The following is a 20,815-nucleotide window of genomic DNA, read 5'->3' as shown; positions in this document are numbered from 1 at the left end:
CTTTCCTCTCAAGACTTGAAATCTTGGTTCACGAGCAAATTCACTGGATTTACATGAGCAAGTTCACTGGATTTTAAAGCGGTAGCTCATCTTAGCATTCCATATTAGTTTAAATGAAAGCTAATTTTAGCATACCTTGCTAATGTCATAGCAATACATTCAATGCTATAGTCACATATAAAACTTTAGCTCATACATACTGATACGGTTTGGAATGCTTATATTTCAGCATGTCTAAGCTCTAAACATGTGCTCCTACTGTGGTCTCTACGTGGGAATGTTGAGAGGACGAGAGGGGCCTGTGCCATTCTCACTGTGCATTGAATCTACCCGAGAACCAATGTAGAGCCAGTGACTATGGTTCACTGTCATTAGTTGCCATCGAATTGGCTCTAATTCACGGTGACCTCATGCATTGAAAAAAAAGTGACTTGTTCATGATTTGAGCATAATGATACAGATGGTGTGTACTAATAAACATTTTCACTACGTTACCTTTGGAAATATAATTATACTCATTTGAGGCAAAATAATATTTAAAAACTTAACACTAATGGTAAGAATGAAAAGAACATGAATTCCAGAACACTAAATTATGATCAGGAGGAACTTGTACCAAACCACAAGGCAGTTATACAAACGAATATGGGATACTGGTATGGTTTACAATGGGAAAGGTACATGTCAGGATTGCGTCCTTTCACCATACTTACTCAATCTGTAGGCTGAGCATATAATCTGATAAAATGGACAATATGAAGGAGGTGACATCAGGATTGGAGGAAGATTTATTAACAACCTGTGATAGGAAGATGACATAACTGCTTGAAGACAGCTAAGAGGACTTGAATCACTTCCTGAGGAAGATCAAAGACTATAATCTTCAGTATGGATTACAATTCAACGTAATGAAAACAAAACCCCCCACAACTGTACCAATTGACAACATTGTGAGAAACAGAAAAGTCTTATGTTGTCAAGGATTTCATTTTACTTGGACCCACAACCAATGTTCCTGGGCCCAGCAGTCAAGAAATCAAAAGACATACTTCTGTGGACAGATCTACTGCCCCAGGCCTCCTGACAGTGCTCCAGTAGTCGCGCTGACTCAAGCCCTGGTTTCCTCGATGGCCTCACGTGCCCGTGAGAGCGGGCGATGAAGGAGGAGGCTGCAGAACAGATGGTGTACGTGAATTACCGTGCGAGTGAAGCACAGTGAAAGCACCAAACCAAAAACCCCAAATTCACTGCCACTGAATGGACTACAACTCATCGAGACCCGACAGAACACAGTGGGAACTGTCCCTATGGGTTTCCAAATCCGCAGCTCTTGATGGGAGTAGAAAGGCTCATCTTCCTCCCCAGGAGTGGCTGCCCAAAGAGCAAACCAATCTGCCTTGAAGGAAGCACAGCCAGAATGAATGCTTCCTGGAAGCAAGGATGGCAAGACTTCATCTCATGTACGTTAGGCAGGTTATCAGGAGAGGCCAGCCTGGATGACATCATGCTTGGCAAAGCAGAGAGTGAAAAAGAGGGGACCCTCAACGAAGATGGAACGACAGCGGTTGCAACAATGTGCTCAAGCTTAACAACTGCGAGGATGGTGCAGGACCAGACAGTGTTTGTCTGCTACAAACAGGCTCGGTAAGAGTCAGAGCTGACACAATGGCACCTAACAATTACAACAAGTATTAAAAACAAGGACAATAGCAGAAAAAAGACACTAGACCCAGCTTGGCATCACCACTGACCAAACCTGGGACAATCTGAACAGCAAAAGAAAAAATGAATTGAATGCATGAATACTAGGTCCCAGGCCCTTATAAAGACTCTTGGAAGCTTAAGACTGAAGAAGACATAAAAAATTCTAAAAAATTCAGTTTAGCTTGTTCCTGAACAGCAGAGTGTAACAACTATTAATCCATTAGTTAAATAAGTAAAAGCGTAGCATTTTCTAATTATTAGGAACTTTCTATATCAATACTAACCACACATTGTTACTGTGTGTCATGGCATCAACTGGACTTACAGAACTCCAGATGACAGAACTGCCTATAAATCTTTAAAGAAACAGATTGCCTGGTCTTTTTTTGCCCACAGAGCAGCTGGTAGGTTTGAACTACTGACCTTTTGATTAGCAGTAGAGCACTTAACCACTGTGCCATAATATACACTCCCTGCCATGGAGTCAATGCAGGCTCACAGTGACCCTACAGGACAGAGTTGGTTTCCCAGACTATATGTTTTCATGGAAGTAGAAACCTCTTTTTCCCATGGAGTGGCTGGTGGTTTCAAACTGCTGACTTTGGGTTGGCACCCAATGTGTAACTACTATTCTGTCAGGGCTCTCTGTGTCACCATATCATCTTTATCAAATTACTTTTTCCATGTTTCCTTACCAAGCTATAAGTTCCTGATGAATATGACTGCATTATAAGTTTCATAATGTCTAACACAGCTTCTAAGTTTGACTTTAAATTTTCAACTGGTTTAATCTTCAACTTGAAGATGTTTATTTGGCCCTTTAATACTGAGCACCAGATCCAAATCCCTACTTTCTGGCTGATTCTGAATTCTCCACGTTGGCTGCTCACCTACATTTTATGCTAGAAATCTCTAACATTTCCCTCGAGGCAGATCCTACCTTAATCGATGGTCCCAAGAGGCTACTATCTTCCTTGGTGTCTCACCTTTTCTATGTTGTAATACTTTTCTTCACCTTTTTAGTTTGATTTCTTGAGCAGCTCAGTACCTTATCTGACCCTTCTTCTTCCCTCACGTCAATTCTGACGGGCAGTGACCTAACAGGGCAAAGCAGACCTGCCCTACACGTCAGGACAGAGCAGACATCAGGACAGAGCAGACAGCAGGACAGAGCAGACATCAGGACAGAGCAGACAGCAGTGAGAGATAGCTTGAGTGCCCTTCTTCCACTACCCCTACCTTCTTGGCTCATATAGCAGATTCATCTCCTTAATGAACCCACCATAATTAGAAACACATTTTCATCAATAATATTAAAAATACATTTTGACCTATAATAGGAAGGTATATAGATGCATATAATTGGGCAGCACACCCACTTTTTATGACTGTAACCCAAAACTGGAAAGTGGTCTAAAAGTTTTGAATAAAAGTGAAGCATCCTTAAGAGATTACTATGTTTCTACACCCCACCCCCTATGAATGTGTATATTATATAGTCTTTTGGGAGGGAAAGAATTAATAAACAGACACACAGTCCTGGAGATTTTAAGAAAAAGATCCTAAAAACAACTGTTGGATATCTGGCCATCAGTTAAATTAAAATTTCTTGAAACAGAATGTACTGAACAGCTCATTTATGTCCTTGTTAAACTTGTTTCCTAAATAATACCAAATAAACCCAGTGTACCACTGAGTGTAATTCGACTCATAGAACCCTATATGGGGTTTCTTAGGCTTTACGGGAGCAGACAGCCTCCCTCATCTTCCTCCTGTGGAGCAGCTGGTGGTTTTGAACCACTGACCTTGCAGTTAGCAGTTTAATGCTTTTCTGACAGCACCACTAACACTCTTCTTTAGCTTATAGGTAATGTACTAAATTGGGTGAACTATTTTGACTTAGTTCTATGTTCTGGAAATGTCAAATTTGGCAGAAAAATCTCAGTCAATTGCTTTCAGAAAATTCGCTAATATTCAAAAGCTAAGATTTTAGTAGCACCCAGTGGAAGCCGAATTCGAAGGGTCAAGTCAGACAAATTACCCAGTCTGGATGGAACGCAAGTCTAGAACCTGCTGGTGAAGGTACAGATGCCAAGTGGGAGTGGACTTTTTAATTTCAAAATTACTTATGGAATTGTCATTGCATTTTATATGTGACAGCAGGATTGAGGTGAGGCAGTGGAATTCCTGGGAACTAGTTCTGTCTCTGCCACTACCTAGTTGTGTAACTTTGGGTAAGTCCCGTAGGTCTTCAGGCCTTGCCTGCCTCATTTATCAAATGGAAAACTACATATCTGGGCTTAAAATATGGAAATGTCACATCTGAGCTTTCAGTCTTTTACAAAGTAATTGTTCCACACAATGAAAGTGTCCCTAGTACAGTAATTTCACTCTTACGACTTCTATAAGAGAGATGGCTTACCCAAGATGAAAGGAAACATACGGGGGAAGTAAAAAGGTGTTGTTCGGAGGGTTCCGGCGGATCCACGCACAGGGTTATCCCAGATGAAATGGGTTTACACATGGCTGGGTCATCCCTGGATGGCTGCAGGCGGGTTTCTGAATAATACATCTGCCTTAGTCTCATCAGGATGCCTTCCAAAATGGTTCAATCAAAGCAGTAGCTTTTAAAGGGATCTGCTGGGTCAGTGACAGTCAAGGCAGAGAGGGCAGCTAAGAAGGTTACTTGGTGTTGCTATAAATAAATAAAGGGATATTTTTATTTTCAAAATGTAAATTAAGAAAAATATCTTGATTTACTGAAGAAGAAAAAAAAAAGGAAAAAGAGGGTTATGACCGTCTCGTTTTGTCTTTCCAAGAGGTCATCTTTTGAAGAGTTTCTCAAAGGACACAGGATGGTCATGGGGGATTATTAGGAAGAAATTTAAAGTAAATGGAAAATTGTACTGGTGATTTTGTGAGCTCAAACATAACAACTGTGAAGATGCCGAAGAAGTGGGTAGTGTTTAATTCTGAGGTACTTAGTTAGGCTCGCTGTGAACTGGAACTGACTTGATCATACTTAACAATGACCACTGGTAGGAAACACGCCAGGAAAATTGTGCTAAGGAATTTCTTATCCATCTCAATGCACCTGCCTGCTAATTCTTCAAGGGTAGCAAGGGATGTCTTGTAGAATTTCATTGAAAAATCTTAGCTCACCCTGCCCACAGCTGTCCTCTTGCCCCTTCAGAAGTCTTTTCTTTCCCCAAACTCAAAGATCACTTAAAAGGAACACGATTTGAGTTCCTTGGGGATTGCCAAAACTACCATGTTGACATACCTGTATATAAATCACAGGTTCCTAAACTTATTTTGTCTACCGTTGCCTTTTCAGAAATAAAAACAAACTGCTCAGGGATCCCCTCCTGGCCATGAAAAACTTCTGTCGTACAGCCCATAGTCATAGATTGTTCCAGTGCCCTCGGGGTGGTATCATCACCCAATGTGAGAAACTGAAGAGCACAGCATTCTTGGAGGAAGGGCTAGAGGGATGGAAACCCCACCTATAGACCTAGATGGGGACATGTAAGAGCCAATTGCATCACATTTTGATACTTTTGTTTAACAAAGGTTTCTATGATTTTTGTATCAATATTTTTGCCTTTCCCTCATATAAGAGAGATGGGAGTAATCGTCATTTGTTTAAAGAGGTCACTAAGAATGAATATTTAAAAACTATAATTGAAGTTATAAGAATTGTAAAAATCAGTGCTATGCATCTAATTCAAGGACCTTAGAGCAATCCTCACAAAAGTCTAGATGATGATGTCTCCTGGTGGACACGGGCCTCTAGCCAGGGAGTGTAGTGAAGCACTGAAAACAGTTTCTTTGTACTCAGACTCGCGTGAGCACCTACGTGGAACTCTACCCTGCTCTAATTAGAGAAAAAGCATACTTAAGGATCTAGTTTCTCTCACTGAGAGGCTGCCATGCAGGAAAAAGTAGCATATGCTATTGTTAAAAACATATATGAAGGCTTATAGCTCCACATACTGCAACTTAAAAAAAAAAAACCAGCTCTAAAAGAAATCCAATCAGCAGCAGCCAGCAGTACAAACAGACAACTCTACTTTTGATTTTTATCTTTGACACCAGAAGACGTGGCCTCGCAACAATGCCCATTCTAATCTTGAGTTCCACTCTATAAACCAGTGAAGTTCTGCAAGACCCCAAAGGAAGCAAGGGCCAGGAGAAATAGCCAAAAGAGCTTGGCTGCCAAGTGCACGGTCAGTGGTCTGGTCTGCCAGCAGCAAGCTGAGGAAATACTTCTGTAAAGTGTAGTGATCTGCTTCTGCAAAGACTGCCATGCAGGAAACACCGTAGGCAGTTTCACTCTGTCCCACATAAGGTCCAGTGACTCCATGGCACACACACCAATACAAATAGGCAGCATATATAGAATTAAGAGTTTGATTGAAAAAAGGAAAGCCTAACAATTAATTCCATTCAGCTTGAAATAAAGAAACAAACACTTGCTAAGACCCAGAGAGTTAACTAACTTCTTGTCTACCATTAATACTCTGGTTCTAATTCTTATATGAACATTAATATAAATGAATCCTTAACAAAATCTTGAATGAATTTTCTTAGAAGTTCAGGTTAAATTAGCTTAAAAACTTTTAAATGAAAAAGCATAGGTTCGTGAAAAAAATTTTTTTTCAAAAATTCCAGAACAGAGTCCCAATAATTGTTCCCTTGCTTTTCTATAGTAACAAACCTGATTTTTTCCTAGGCTTCTAACTATTCAGAATAAAGACTACATTTTTCATCTTCCTTTATAACAGCATATGACCATATAGGTAAGGTACCATAAAAGTGACTATGGCCTTAAACATTTCAAACAATAATAAAGAGTATACTGTCATTTGATTCTTAAAATTCCCTCATTTCAAAAAATCTAATAGCAAAATGAGCTTTGAAAATACTCTGTCTTGTTTTCGTGCAGATTATTATCTCTGCAGGTCTATCTAGATAAGACAGGCTGGATAAACCATCCGGAGGAGAAAACAACGGGACCGATGGTTTTAGGGGACATGGTAGAGGTAGAGGTGGGGGAAAGGAATTGATGTTAACAAACCCAGGGATAAGGGAACAACAAGCGATTCAAAATCAGTGGCAAGGAGGGTGTAAGATGCCTGGGAGGGCTTTACAAGGGCAATGTATCAGCGAGGATTACTGAAACCCAAATGAAGGCTGAGCATGATAGTGGGACAAGAGGAAAGTAAAAGGAAATAGAGGAAAGAGCTAGGAGGCAAAGGGCATTTATAGAGGTCTAAATATAGGCATATACATATGTAAATATATTTTATATGATGATGGGGAAATAGATCTATTTGCACATATTTGTAAGTTTAATATTAAGGCAGCAGATGGACATTGGGCCTCTACTCAAGTACTCCCTCAATGCAAGAATACTTTGTTCTATTAAATTGACATTTCATGATGCTCACCTTCCCGACATGGTCACTGAAGATAAAGCAGGTACATAAGCAAATGTGGTGAAGAAAGCTGATAGTGCCCAGCTATTGAAAGGTATAGCATCTGGGTCTTAAAGGCTTGAAGGTAAACAAGTGGCCATCTAGCTCAGAAGCAAAAAGCCCACATGTAAGAAGCACACCAGTCTATGTGATCACAAGGTGCCGATGGGATCAGGTATCAGGCATCAAAGAACAAAAAATCTTATCATTGTGAATGAGGAGGAGTACATTGGGGACCCAAAGCCCATCTATAGGCAACTGGACATCCCCTTACAGAAGGGTCACGGGGAGGAGACGAGCCAGTCAGGGTGCAGGGTAGCAACAATGAAACATACACCTTTCCTCTAGTTCCTAAATGCTCCCCTACCCCCACCCCGACTATCATGATCCCAATTCTACCTTACAAATCTGGCTAGACCAGAGGATATACACTGGTACAGATAAGAAATGGAAACACAGTGGATCCAGGGCAGATGATCTCTTCAGGACCAGTGCTGACAGTGGTGATACCGGGAGGGTGGAGGGACGGTGGGATAGATAGGGGGAACCGATTACAAGGATCTATGTATAACCTCCTCCCTGGGGGATGGACAACAGGAAAGTGGGTGAAGGGAGATGTCGGATAGTGTAAGATATGAAAAAAATAATAATTTATGAATTATCAAGGGTTTATGAGGGAGGGGGTGGCAGGGAAGAGAAAAATGAGGAGCTAATACCATGGGCTTAAGTAGAAAGCAAATATTTTGAGAGTGATGATGGCAACAAATGTACAAATGTGCTTGACACAATGGATGTATGTATGGATTGTGATAAGAGTTTACAAGCCCCCAATAAAATGATTAAAATAAATAAATAAAAATATATATTTGGGTAGATATTTAACTAAATCCATAGCTCAAGTATACATAAACAGAGTCATCAGAATTTTAAAGTGTAGGGTACATATAAACATCTTCTAAGTCAACTTCAGTAAGGGCTTTGTTTAGATTTCCATTTCTTTAGTCAAACTCCTAATTGTCTATTTAGCTGAAGTAACAAAAGGATACATATTACAAAAGGACATTCAAAGTTCACAACACTTAAAGCACTGGGTTGGAAGTCAAGATCACGTTATCTTTGGGGAGAAGGGGCTGACAGTGGTTGAGAGAGGGTCTGAATGGGCCTCTGGGCTCTATTTCCTGGGCCTGCTACTAGTTGCAGTACTTAGTTATCACTTCCCGAGCTACAGTTAGACTAGTCAACTGGCTCACTTTCTGAATGAATGCAGATAGTACACTTTTATGCACACGTTTTTTTCTTTTCTACTGCTCAATTTTTATGATTTTTAATCAACTCTTTTATAGGATGTGAAGCTATAGCTGGTGACATCATATTACGATGTCTACTTTATAAAGTCTCAATGAAAAAACTCAGTTTGGTCTTAGTATTATTAGGAATAGTGGTGGCTCTCCGGGCCACCTGTGCTATCTTCACCACACTGGTGCTGCTAGCTGCCTTCTAGTCGGCCTCTGGCTCACGGTGACCCTGTGGACCATGCAACCAAACAGTGCACATGCCCAGGATCAGTTAGCGGGAGGTCAGACCACCATCATCCATGAGTTTTCATCGTATGATTTTCACAAGTAGACTACCAGGCCTTTCTTCTTAGACCATCTTAGTCTGAAAGTTCTACTGAAACCAGGTTAGCAACATGAAAACTACCACTGACAGACAGGGGTGGCTGAGCCTGGGGTGCGCGGCCAGGAATAGAAGGCAGGAGTTAAGAGACAAGCAAGAGTTCTCCCACGGGACAACCACGGCCCTCAGTTTCATCACAGACTAAGAGAGAAAAACCGAACAAGTCCCCGCTGCCCAGCTGAATCTGCCTGACAGCCACCCTATGGAACAGAGTAGAGCTGTCCCACGTAGTTTCTGAGGCTGCATCTCTTCACGGAAACAGACCACCTCATCTTTCTCCAGTGAAGCAGCTGATAGCTGAACTAATGACTTTTCATGTAGCACCCCAATACTTAGCCCACTAAGCCGCCAGGGCTCCTGTTTTATCTCAGACACCCCTGAGATGCTGAAGTAAAGACACATACTTCCCTCTATGTACTGCTTGCTGAAAACTTTAGAGCAGCTTACTTATGGCAAATATATAGACACTTTTGTGGTAAGCATTTTTTTTCATTTTGCAAAACATGCATGGTCTGCAGAGAGCCAAAAAAGAGGAAGACCCTCAGTGAGATGGACCGACACAGGGGCAACAATAGCTCAAACACGGCGACCGTGATGAAGATGACGCAAGGCCCGGAAGTGTGGTGTCCTGTTTACATGTCGTTGCTATGAGTCCAACAATAACAACAACATATAGCCCCTATATGTTGGTATGGCGATTAAGTCCCCAGGCTTGGAGTCATGTAGCCTGAACTAAAATCTCACCTCTACCAGTGACTAGGGGGAGACTGTAAGAAGTTATTTAGTCTCTCAGAACTTCAGTCTTTATCAGTGTAAATATATATACACTGATAATATATACACTGATATATACAGCATAAAATATCAGTGTAAAAGGATGCCAGCTACTTCATAGAGCCTAATGTGAAGAGTAAAGAAATAATGTTAAGTACAGCAGTAGAGAAAGGAGCCTTGGTAGTACAGTGGTTATAAGTTGGGCTTCTAATTGCAAGGTCAGGAGTTCAAAACCACCATCTGCTCTGTGGGAGAAAGATGGGACTTTCCCCTCCTGTAAAGGGTTACAGTCTTGGAAACTCACAGGGGAAATTGTGCCCTGTCCTGTAGGGTCACTATGAGTTGGCATCGATTTGGTGGCACTGTAGAGTGTCTGGCACATAGCTGTTAAATGAACGGTATACCTTTTGTAGCACATTTGTATGCCTACCTCTACTGTTAGCATGTGAGCTCCATGAAGGTGGGATCTGCCCCTTGCAGAGGGGTTTTGGGGAGGAGACGAGCCAGTCAGGGTGCGATGTAACAACGATGAAAAAAAAAAGCTTTCCTCTAGTTCCTAAATGTTTCCTCCCCGCTCCCACGATCATGACACGAATTCTACCTTGCAAGTCTGGCTAGACCAGAGGATGTACACTGATACATAAAGGAACTGGAAATCCAGGGAATCCAGGGCGGATGAGCCCTACAGGACCAGTGGTGTGAGTGGAGATACAGGGAGGGTAGAGGGAGAGTGGGTAGGAAAGAGGGAACTGATTACAAGGAACTATATGTGACCTCCTCCCTGGGGGACGGACAACCGAAAAGTGGGTGAAGGGAGACGTCGGACAGGACAAGATATGACAAAATAACAATTTATGGGTTATTGAGGGCTCATGAGGGAGGGGGAAGCGGGGAGGGAGGGGAAAAATGAGGACCTAATGCCGGGGGCTTAAGTGGAGAGGAAATGTTTTGAGAATGATGAGGGCAATGAATGTACAAATGTGCTTTACACAATTGATGTGTGTATGGATTGTGATAAGAGTTGTATGAGCCCCTAATAAAACGATTAAAAAAAAAAAGGTGGGATCTGTGCTACAATCTTCTTTATCTTCGGTTCTCAGCCCAGGAGACTGCTTGGATGATGGACGATGGGAAGGCAGGTAAGGAAAGCACTTGAACTGAAGACAGTAATTTCCTAAATATATCATGGGTGCTGATGTGGGAAATGGGGGAAGATTCAATTACAGCTTTGCCAGGACTGGGGCATCAAGAATTCCACAATGGCTTCTGTTATGTTCTGGTCAGAGGTTCTAAAAAGCCAACCCAAAGTGTCCCTAAATAGGGTTTCCAAGGCTGTAAATCTTTAAGGAGTCCCAGCATTCTCTTGGTGGAGTGCTGGTGGGTCTGAACTGCTGTCCTTGCAGTTAACAGTCCAAGGCTCACCTAACCGTGCCACTCCAGATGAAAAACTGTCTGAGGGAAGGAAGTAAAATTAGAGATAAAATTAGATAGGTGGTAGGGATCGAAATTGCAGGGGTCTGGAGTGAGAGGCGGCACTAAGATGGACCGCAACAGCAGTGGGAAGACAAATCCCTATCTGCAATGCTCACAGGGTTCCTGCACGCTGCCAATTGCAGAATCCACTTACTGGATGCAGATTCACGTGCCACAGAGAAGCGGCACAGCTGCAACACTGTCACTCACAAAGATCTTGTAAATGAGTAACATGCTTTCTAATCTACTATCTATGTAAGAAACACAAAACAACAACAACAAACACCAAAGAGGAGGACGCACTGGATCCAATCCCAGCTCTACTTTTACTACTTGTACAACCCTGAGCCAGTAACTCATTAAATCATCGTGGGTCGCAGTTCTGCACCTTTGCAACTGAGAACAATACCACTTTCATGTGGGACTGTTAGGAGGGTTAGTAATGATAAATAAAGTATCTGACACAATGTGTGGTAGGCAATGAATATTCAATATAACAACCATTATTTTTTTTCCTAACCAGTATACTCAGCCATTCACTAAAAACAGCTTGTTTAATCCTCTTTGCTAGTTCATACACATGATGCTACGGGGTCAACAGTTGTTAAAACTTGTACAAAGTGCTGTCTTCAGAAAGATGAATCTGAAAAGCTGTCTCACCATTTCCTTCAGCATTTAGGTAAGTATAAGAATGAGCTAACAAAACAACGATTAACAGTCACACACTCAAATACAATTATTAATAGGTCAAAATCAATTTTTAAGTTGAAAGTCAAATGTTCTGGTAAATTCTAGCTCACAGGTAAATGGTGTAACACAGGAATGAAATGTCAGAACAAAAATCTCTACCTTGTTTTAACCTCTTAAGAAGCCGATTTACTGAAAATAACATCTTGGTTTAAACTTTCACCTGCTTTCAATGACCTTCCCTTTAGTGATAAAACTCTGAAACAGGCAAACACAATCTGCTCGGAAAGCAAATCTCCAAACCAAACTTTATTACCCAGTAAGTTTAATTTCTCATCACTGTGAAGGTTTACCATAGCCTGGCTCTACCCAGTCCACCGTATTTCGCAATACTTGATCATAATAAGCCTTTAGTCAAATCTGGCCCACCTCTGTATTGTATCTGAACCCCAGCTCATCACCACTGACCCCTTGCTCTGCTCTCAGCACAATGTACTTACCTCACTTCCTTCCTATGCTTTCTGACTGCTGCCCCGGGCCTACCCTGTGCTGTACAACTGGCATCTCAGCATAAACCTCATCACACTGTTCTAGTCTGAAATTTGCACAGTCGAGTTCCTTATTTTACCCAGTCCTGGTGGCAGAGTGGTTATGTGTTGGGTGGCTAACCACAAGGTCAGCAGTGTGAGAACCACCAGCCTCTCTAAGACACAGTGGTTCTCAACCTTCCTGATGCCGGGACCCTTCAATACAGTTCCTCATGCTGTGGTGACCCCCCCAACCATAAAATCATTTTTGTTACTACTTCATAACTTTAATTTTGCTACTTTTATAAATCAGGAGACCCCTGTGAAAGGGTCGTTCGACCCCCAAAGGGGTGGAGACCCACAGGTTGAGGACCGCTGCTCTAAGAGAAGGATAAGGCATTCTACTCCCATAGTCAGTCTCCGAAACCCACAGTTCTGCCCTGTCCAATAACATCGCTATGAATGAGCTCCTTATTTTAACACGCTAGCCTGTTTATTTTCTTTTCATGTATGTATGAGATAAGAACTTGCCTTTAAAGGTCATAGATGAACAACTGACCTTAAAGTAAAACTTCATAAGAACTATTTTTTGACAGATTTTATGAGGAGAGTGTCTTATTTATAGACAAGGCGGGTGACAGGCAGAATCAATGTTTGCTGGCTGATTTTAGACAAGTTTTAGAGATATAGTTAACCCATATACACGTTGGAAACACCTTTTGAACACAAGGAATAATTCTTAAGAGTCTCAAAAGAAAAAGAATTTCTAGAGTATACTATTTATAATTTAAAAATAAAAACATGGCTATTGGATCAAACAGATTGTAAAAGATACATACAAATAAGTAAAAATTATACAATATATGGAATCCCTCAACTGTTGCCCTGGCTGAAAACTATCATTTACAGAAGTGATCCGAAAAATTTCAGATCCACCTAAATTGAATCTAAGATTTCTGAAGAAAGAGCGAAACAAACATTAACAAAAAGGATTCATCTTAAACGTGGTTTTATTACCTCCAGGAGGTATTGCCCAAAAACCTTTAACCAAATACTTTTAACTGAAGGGAACTGAAGGATGTAATACCAGGAAAGGGCAATGTCCTAACTTGTCCCTTGAGATTTCAAGTAGTTCGGTGGTCACCACGAGCGTTTTCTCCTTTTACACAAAGTTTAGCTTACCCTCTCAAATCTTATCACTGTGAACAATGATTATTTTATAAATAATTCATAATAAGGAAAATGTTCTATCATTCATTTTTAGCCAGGCAATCATCATTAGAAAATAATAGGGAACCAGGAAATGGACCTAGAATAATTTTTAATAGACAAAATATGTCTATTAAAAAGACCTTAGTTCAAATCATTTAAATGACCCCATCTAGGACTAACTATCTGAAAATTTCATGAGTTGACTCACAGATTCACGGCAGTGCCAGTTTGAAAATGTTAAGATACTAAGAAATCTCTTAACTGATATTAGGCAAGTATCCTTTTTTGCAATCTCAGTAATGCTACCACGAGGAGAAAAAGACGATGAAAGACTTCCCTCTACCCACAACGGTAAAACCAAGAATCCAGTCTCTAAGAAAAGGAAAATTCTCATTTAATGGATGTAGTTTTGACATCTAGGAAAACAAGAGTTTTCAAACCACAATAAAACAAATATTTGGCAGGCAAATATTATGTGAACCTTTCAGGTTATGAATGAGAGGTTTAAGGAAAACAAATGCTCAATACTGGCACAGAAAAAACAAACACTTATAATAAAGAAGACAATCTTCCTTTCAGAATATTATTACTTAAAATACCACATTCACGGAAGATACTTGGCATCAAAGAGTCTTACAAGCAGCAATAACGTGTTACACTACAGAGGAAGGAAGAGAGAAATACGTGAAGATCAGAATTTATCACTTACCTCATGATTCAGCTCTGCTATCTGATCTTTCAGTTCCCTAATGTACTGGTTAGAGTCAGACTTGTTAAGCTGTCCTTGAAACTTTCCTTCTTCTTTCTGGTTTGTGACAATAGAACAAAGAAAAAAGAATGTCAATAAGGTTTAAGGAGAGTTGTTTACAACAGATACATAGCATGTAACTTTGAGGGACACTTAGAAATCCAGCAACTGAAAGGATCTACAGTGAAAACATTACCCTAACACGTGAAAGCTCCTATCCAACTCAGCCAGTCCATTATTTTGAGGGTAGCCCTCAGCAAGGCCTCAAGAGTCAACGCCTGTCTGCTTTTTGTTTGTGGAAGAGAAGGGAGGGGAGCGGGAGGGGTTCTTCAAATCACTTAAAAAGGAAAACAGCTGAGACTTCTTGGATAGTGATTAAAAGGTGCTCCTAATTCTAAGGACAGGTAGAGGACAGTGTTGGGATCACTTTCCAGAATGTAGATTAGGAAAGGAGGGGCTGATTTTTTTGGTACCACCTGCAAACACATGTGAACTTTTTAAGTAAATAATTAAAAAGCAGAAATCGGTTTTGTTAAATGCATCCAGATTATTTGTAATTAGGCAGTCACATGTTGATGCTTCAAATGTTAAGCTTTGATCTAAAAGGCACCTTTATGACTTTAGCAATAAGCTAATATTTAAGTATAAACCATTTTATTTTTAAAACTTTTAGTTTTAAGAGCAGAATCAAACAGTTATCTAGTCAAACTTTCTCTGAAGTCTTCCTGATTTTTAATTTGCATGAACCAATATAATCCCTTTATTAACTCTACCCTTTTGGGGTGCATAACATCCTCCAAAGGTCCCAGCAAAAGGATCTGATGTGGAAACTTCCCTAGGAGAACTAGGCTTTTTACCTCAAGCTCGCCTGTAGCAGATTTCAGGAGCTGACATACTCCCTTGGACTTAAAACACCTGGATGTGAGCAGAAGCAGTGAAAGCAGTCCATGGTCATGGGCTGGTGGTCGCTGGTCTGGTTGGGCCTTTTGCTCTGAGGGTGCCAATGACCGGTGGTCCACGACTATCATATATTTACCACTTTAATGCTCTCCTTGCTTTCTTCTGACATACATTAGTCTGAGGCATCGTTTATCTGATGTCTAAGTTTTAAATAAGTATTCTTCCAACGCTCTATTTTCAAGTGCTGTCCACATGGTTGTTTCTGATTAGCAGGTCAGAAAATGTCAGCTACATGAATAAATTTACTAGAATCTGTATTTTCTTTCGGTCTAGAATTCAGGCATCCTCAAACTATGGCCTGCTGGGGACATTTATTGGCCCCACCGCGTGTGTTTTGGCCCTGTTTGTTTATTTACATCAAAATAAGATAGGTGCAGTGTGCACAGGAATTTGTTCATAGGTTTTTTTTAATAAAAACTATAGTCCGGCCTTCCAACGGGTCTGAGAGACAGTGAATTGGCCCCCTGTTTAAAAAGTTTGAGGACCCCTGGTCCAGATGATAACAGCAACTGATGGCCAGTTAAATGGTTTCCTAGGTAAAACTAATTAGGTCATCAGCTAATGTAAAGAAAAGGAATCCAGTATATTAACAATTCCAGGATTCTGAAATTTCACTGAACAGATGTCAGATGGATACATTCTGTCAGATGATAAATGAAATGTGTATTAGGAGCATAAAATAACATTTGTAAGAGATCTAAGTATATAATTCACTATAGATTCTATCTTTGAATTTTACCAATTATCATTATTATGTCTCTAACAGGCGGACTCACAAAAATGCCTATTGCTTTGTATATGCATGAGTATTTAATCAAAGAGTCATCAGTAAATTTAGATGATATTATGTATGTTGAAGTGGTTAGGTGACAACAGTGTCTGTAATTTATTTTGAAATGCATATAAATAAAGTAAGGTGGCTAGAGGGATGAATGCATGAATATTGTAGTGAGCAGTAGACCAAGCAAAAATACACAAAAGTGTTCATTGTGATTGGAGGTGGTGGAAATATTTGTTGCTATATATTAGGGGGAAAAAGCCATACACAAAAACAATTCATTCCTTTCTTCCTTGCATCAGCTCAAAATGCAAGCTCTGGTTCACAGTGCTTGTACCCATATTTACTGACACAGGTGAAGAGATACAATTTCCAAAAGGTTAGTTAGTGATTTTTCATTTAAAATCTAACTTTTCAAAGAAACAACATCTAACTTTTTACCTTTCAGTAATCAGTCATTTGAGATGAAAAGGGAAGAACGGAAAGAGGTGACACAGGAGGAAGCACCCTAAGTAATGTCACACTGGGATTGCCATCAGGACATAAGATAAAATGTGCATCAACTATGAATGGAAAACGGATCTGTTCTGTAAACCGTCATCCAATTCACACTAGATAAAAACAAATGAACTAAATTCAACTACTGTTCTAGAAATAGCACTGTCTATACATTTTATTGGCAGCATGAGAAATAGCATGACTGAAACAAACATTAGGACTTCATGCATACAGTACATGATTTGAGGCAATCTGAACTAAAATTTACACCTACGCTATTTTGTAATAGATTTTGTGGTTGTTAGTTCAATATCTATTCCATTTCGTTTCTTTCCACCATTATGTACTGTCTAAAGAACTGGAATGATCCTTTCTCTGAGTCTCGTCATGGGAACCCAGTGGTGCAGTGGGTTATGTACTGTTTGTTAATCACCATCCATTTTCACAGGAGAAAAAGATGAGGTTTTCTACTCGTGTAAAAAATTGGTCTCGCGCCACTGGAGATCCCCTTGCAGAGGGGTCTCAGGGAGGAGATGAGCCAGTCAGGGTGCGATGTAACAATGATGAGAAATACAATCTTCCTCTAGTTCCTAAAGGTTTCCTCCCCGCTCCCACTACCATGATTCGAATTCTATCTTGCAAGACTGGCTAGACCAGAGGAGGTACACTGGTACAGATAGGAACTGAAAATACAGGGAATCCAGGACGGATGAGCCCTATAGGACCAGTGGTGTGAGTGGCAAAACAGGGAGGGTAAAGGGAGAATGGGTAGGAAAGAGGGAACCGATTACATGGAACTGTGTATGACCTCCTCCCTGGGGGACAGACAACCGAAAAGTGGATGAAGGGAGACGTCGGACAGGGCAAGATATGACAAAATACCCATTTATAAACTATCAAGGGCTCATGTGGGAGGGGGGAGCGGGGAGGGAGGGGAAAAATGAGGACCTAATGTCGGGGGTTTAAATGGAGAGAAAATGTTTTGAGAAACGATGTACAAATGTGCTTTACACAATTGATGTGTGTATGGATTGGGATAACAGTTGTGTGAGCCCCTAATAAAATGTTAAAAAAGAAAAAAAAAATTGGTCTCGGAAACCCAGAGAAGCAGTTCTACGTGTACGGTTACAATGGATCAGAACTGACTCGACGGCAGTGAGTAGTTGTCCATAACTGGTGAGTCCAAGCTCATCAAAGAAGAATCAGTAATTGGACAATATGCCCTTGATGATAGAAATACCACCAGAGATAGACAATACAATTTTGTAACACCAATTCATTGCAAAGGAGCTCTGGTGGCGGAGTGGGTTATGCATTGAGCTGCTAACCACAAGGTCAGTGGTTTAAAACCACCAGTCTTCCCATGGGAAAAGATGGGGCTACTGTACTCTTGTAAAATACAGTCTCAGAGACCCAGAGGGGCAGTTTTACTCTGTCCTACAGGGAGGGTCTCCACGGGTCAGAATTGACTCAATGGCAGTAAAGTTAAAAAAAAATTAATTTGTTGCAAATATATATTTTTCAACAATATAAATGGCAACTATACATGTAGACCTAGCTAGGTGGATTATACAGGAATCAATTCAACAGTATTTGTGGAAAATGTCAATGGAAAAAGTCAACATAAAGAGAACAAAATCTCTGTAAAATCTTTTGTTTCTCTGGTTATATTTATTGTTATGTATGTCATTTTTTGTGTGGCTATTGTAAATGGTATTATTTTCTTGATTTCTTCTTCAGAGCTATTTTCATTATAATAAAATTTGATTGATTTTTGTATATGTTAATCTTGTATCCTGCTACACTGCAGAATATCTTGATTGTTTCCTACATTTTCTGGTTGTTGTTGTTGAGTCTTTGGGATTTACTACATATAAAAACATATCATTAAAAAAATCATGTCATCAAAACAAAACAAAAAACCCCTGACAGTGGATCAGTAAGTACCATCAGAGTAAACAAAAAGACTGAAATTGAGGATTTCATTTTACATGAATCCAGTCAATGCTCATGGAAAGGGTGGCCAAGAAATCAAATGATGGATTACTATTGTTAGGGTCATCAGTCAGCTTGGACTCATCTTGACCGTAAGTACAGCAGAATGGAACCCTTGCCGTATTCACAATGGTTGTGTGTGAGCTCCCTGGTGCAGCCACTACGTCAATCGTAGTGGTGATCCTCTTTTTCACCGGCCCTCCATTTTACCAAGTCTAGTAACGTTCTTTTCCAAAGACTGGCCAACCAATGACATACTCCATTACGCAAATCTGCTACAAAAGACCGCTTTAAAATGTTCACAAAACTCTGGCATTTCCCATTGCATAAGAAAACCTCAGATGCACGTGAAAGCTGGATGAACAAAGAATGCTGAAAAAGAACTGATGTGTTTGAATTATAGCGTTGGTGAATAATGCCATGGATTGCCAGAACTCTGTCTTAGAAGATGTACTGTACACCCAGTGAGGATGGCGCAACTTACATTGGACACGCTATTAGCAAGGATTTCCTAGAAAAGGCCATGAAAGTAGAGGGTCAGCAAAAAAGACGAAGGCCTTCAATGAGATGGACTGACAGCGGTGACAATAATACACTCAAGCATAGAGTTGTGAGGATGGTGCAAGTGCGACTCATGCCTTGTCTGCTATACACAGGGCTGCTCAGAGTGAACAGACCCGACAGCACCTAACAGCACAGGAACAACAACAAGCCAAACATAGTAACCCCAACTGTTGTTCCAACAGTCTCTCGCTCAGAAATCCGGTGGACATTCACTATAGCATATAGCTTCTCATTTCTGCCATGGGGTAAACCTTCTGACAAGGAAAATGGCAGCAGGGCTGAGCCTTCAGAACCAGGTGAGTGGTAGTATCTCATTTACAGGACGTTTCGGTTACAGACATCGATAATTGCACTTGGAAGAAGTACAGCCAGTATGCAAGCATGGTGAGACTTCATCTCACACACTTTCGGCATGTTATCAGGAAAGAGCAGTCTCTGGAGAAGGACATCATACTTGGTAGAGGGGCAGCAAAATGGAGGAGGTCCCTGACAAAGTGCACTGACGTCGTCACTGCAGCAATGGGCTCAGACAAGCTTCACTGTGAGGATGGCACAGGACTGGATGGTGTTTCTTTCTATTGTACATAGGGGGACCGTGGGTCGGGACTGACTCCACAGTACCTACCAACAAGGGAACAAATCAACACTCCCCCTCTATTATTTAAGCCAATTTGAACATGGCTTTCTGTTATCTATAACAAAAACAACCTAATTTTTTAAAATGCCATGTAAATAAATACAATAATATAAACAGCACAAACCAGGAAAGGCTCAAAACAGTTATTCTCAAAGGTAGCTAAAGAAGGGAGTTTGGTAACTTTATCAATTATGGGATCCCACTACTGACCTACTGAATTCTAAATCACAGAGAACAGGGCTTGAAAATCTGTGTACTTGGAAAGCTACACCTTTAAAAAGAAATGTTTTAACACACAAATTCAAAATTCTACTTACATGCCAATTATGAAATAATTTTTACCCTATTTCCTAAGGATCTCAAATAATATTTTGCAAGCCTAATCTCACAGCATTTACTTAGTACTATTTTGTAGCTAATAAAGATAAATACTTCTCAACTGCCTCCACAGCGATAGGTGTGGTAAATGACCAAGCCTCACACACTTATTTACAGATGGACTCTACATCGTCACAGTGACTGTATTTTAGAACAAAATAGAGGAAAACTGTCAAGCTCCATAAATTAATTTCTTTCAATTCTGCTATCAGTTTCACTTCATATTATTTTTATGTTAATTTCAGCTGGTCAGTTCCCTGTCGAGAGAGGTGAGTTCAATTTTGAAATAAAATTCCTTTCTTGGTTAACCCACCTCTCAAACAGAAAATATATATTTTACAGTTTAGAAATGCATGATGAGGAACTAAATAAGATGTTGGAGCCTGAGAAGACTCCACGCCTAAATGTTCTTTAGACATTTATTCTTCAATTATTCTAAAGGGGAGAGAGGAAAAACAAAGATTCAAGTACTAGCAACATAATTCTGAAAAGCATCAACTCCTGTGAGAAAATATGGCAATAACTAAGAGAACTATTGAGTCCAATTCACTAACCTATTTTTCCTTTAATAACAGGCTGATGAAATTTAAAAAGCTATGTTCTCTAACACAGAAAGGTGATCTAGAGGTGTTTTACTAAGTGCAGTGAATCTGGTGTTCAACCTCATGGACGGTTTATTAATAATCTTAAGTAGATTCATTCACCTGTTTATCTCCTTCCCCA

General features: G+C 40.3%; 1 protein-coding gene across 6 annotated transcripts in view; it reads right to left on the bottom strand.

Moving 5' to 3' along the window:
• Window positions 1-20,815, bottom strand: part of EVI5 (ecotropic viral integration site 5) — a 175,648-nt gene that overhangs the window by 20,536 nt on the left and 134,297 nt on the right. For all 6 annotated transcript variants that reach the window (XM_013003877.3, XM_030886090.2, XM_045292124.1 and 3 more), the window contains one exon: window positions 14,244-14,339. In XM_013003877.3, coding sequence (XP_012859331.1) covers window positions 14,244-14,339 — 96 coding nt within the window. The remainder of the gene's footprint in view (window positions 1-14,243; window positions 14,340-20,815) is intronic.

The sequence above is a fragment of the Echinops telfairi genome, unplaced genomic scaffold, assembly GCF_000313985.2.
Source record: "Echinops telfairi isolate 266 unplaced genomic scaffold, ASM31398v2 ScPeMD7_443;HRSCAF=831, whole genome shotgun sequence".
NCBI classification, from domain to species: Eukaryota; Metazoa; Chordata; class Mammalia; order Afrosoricida; family Tenrecidae; genus Echinops; species Echinops telfairi.
This window is presented reverse-complemented; position numbering and strand designations above follow the sequence as displayed.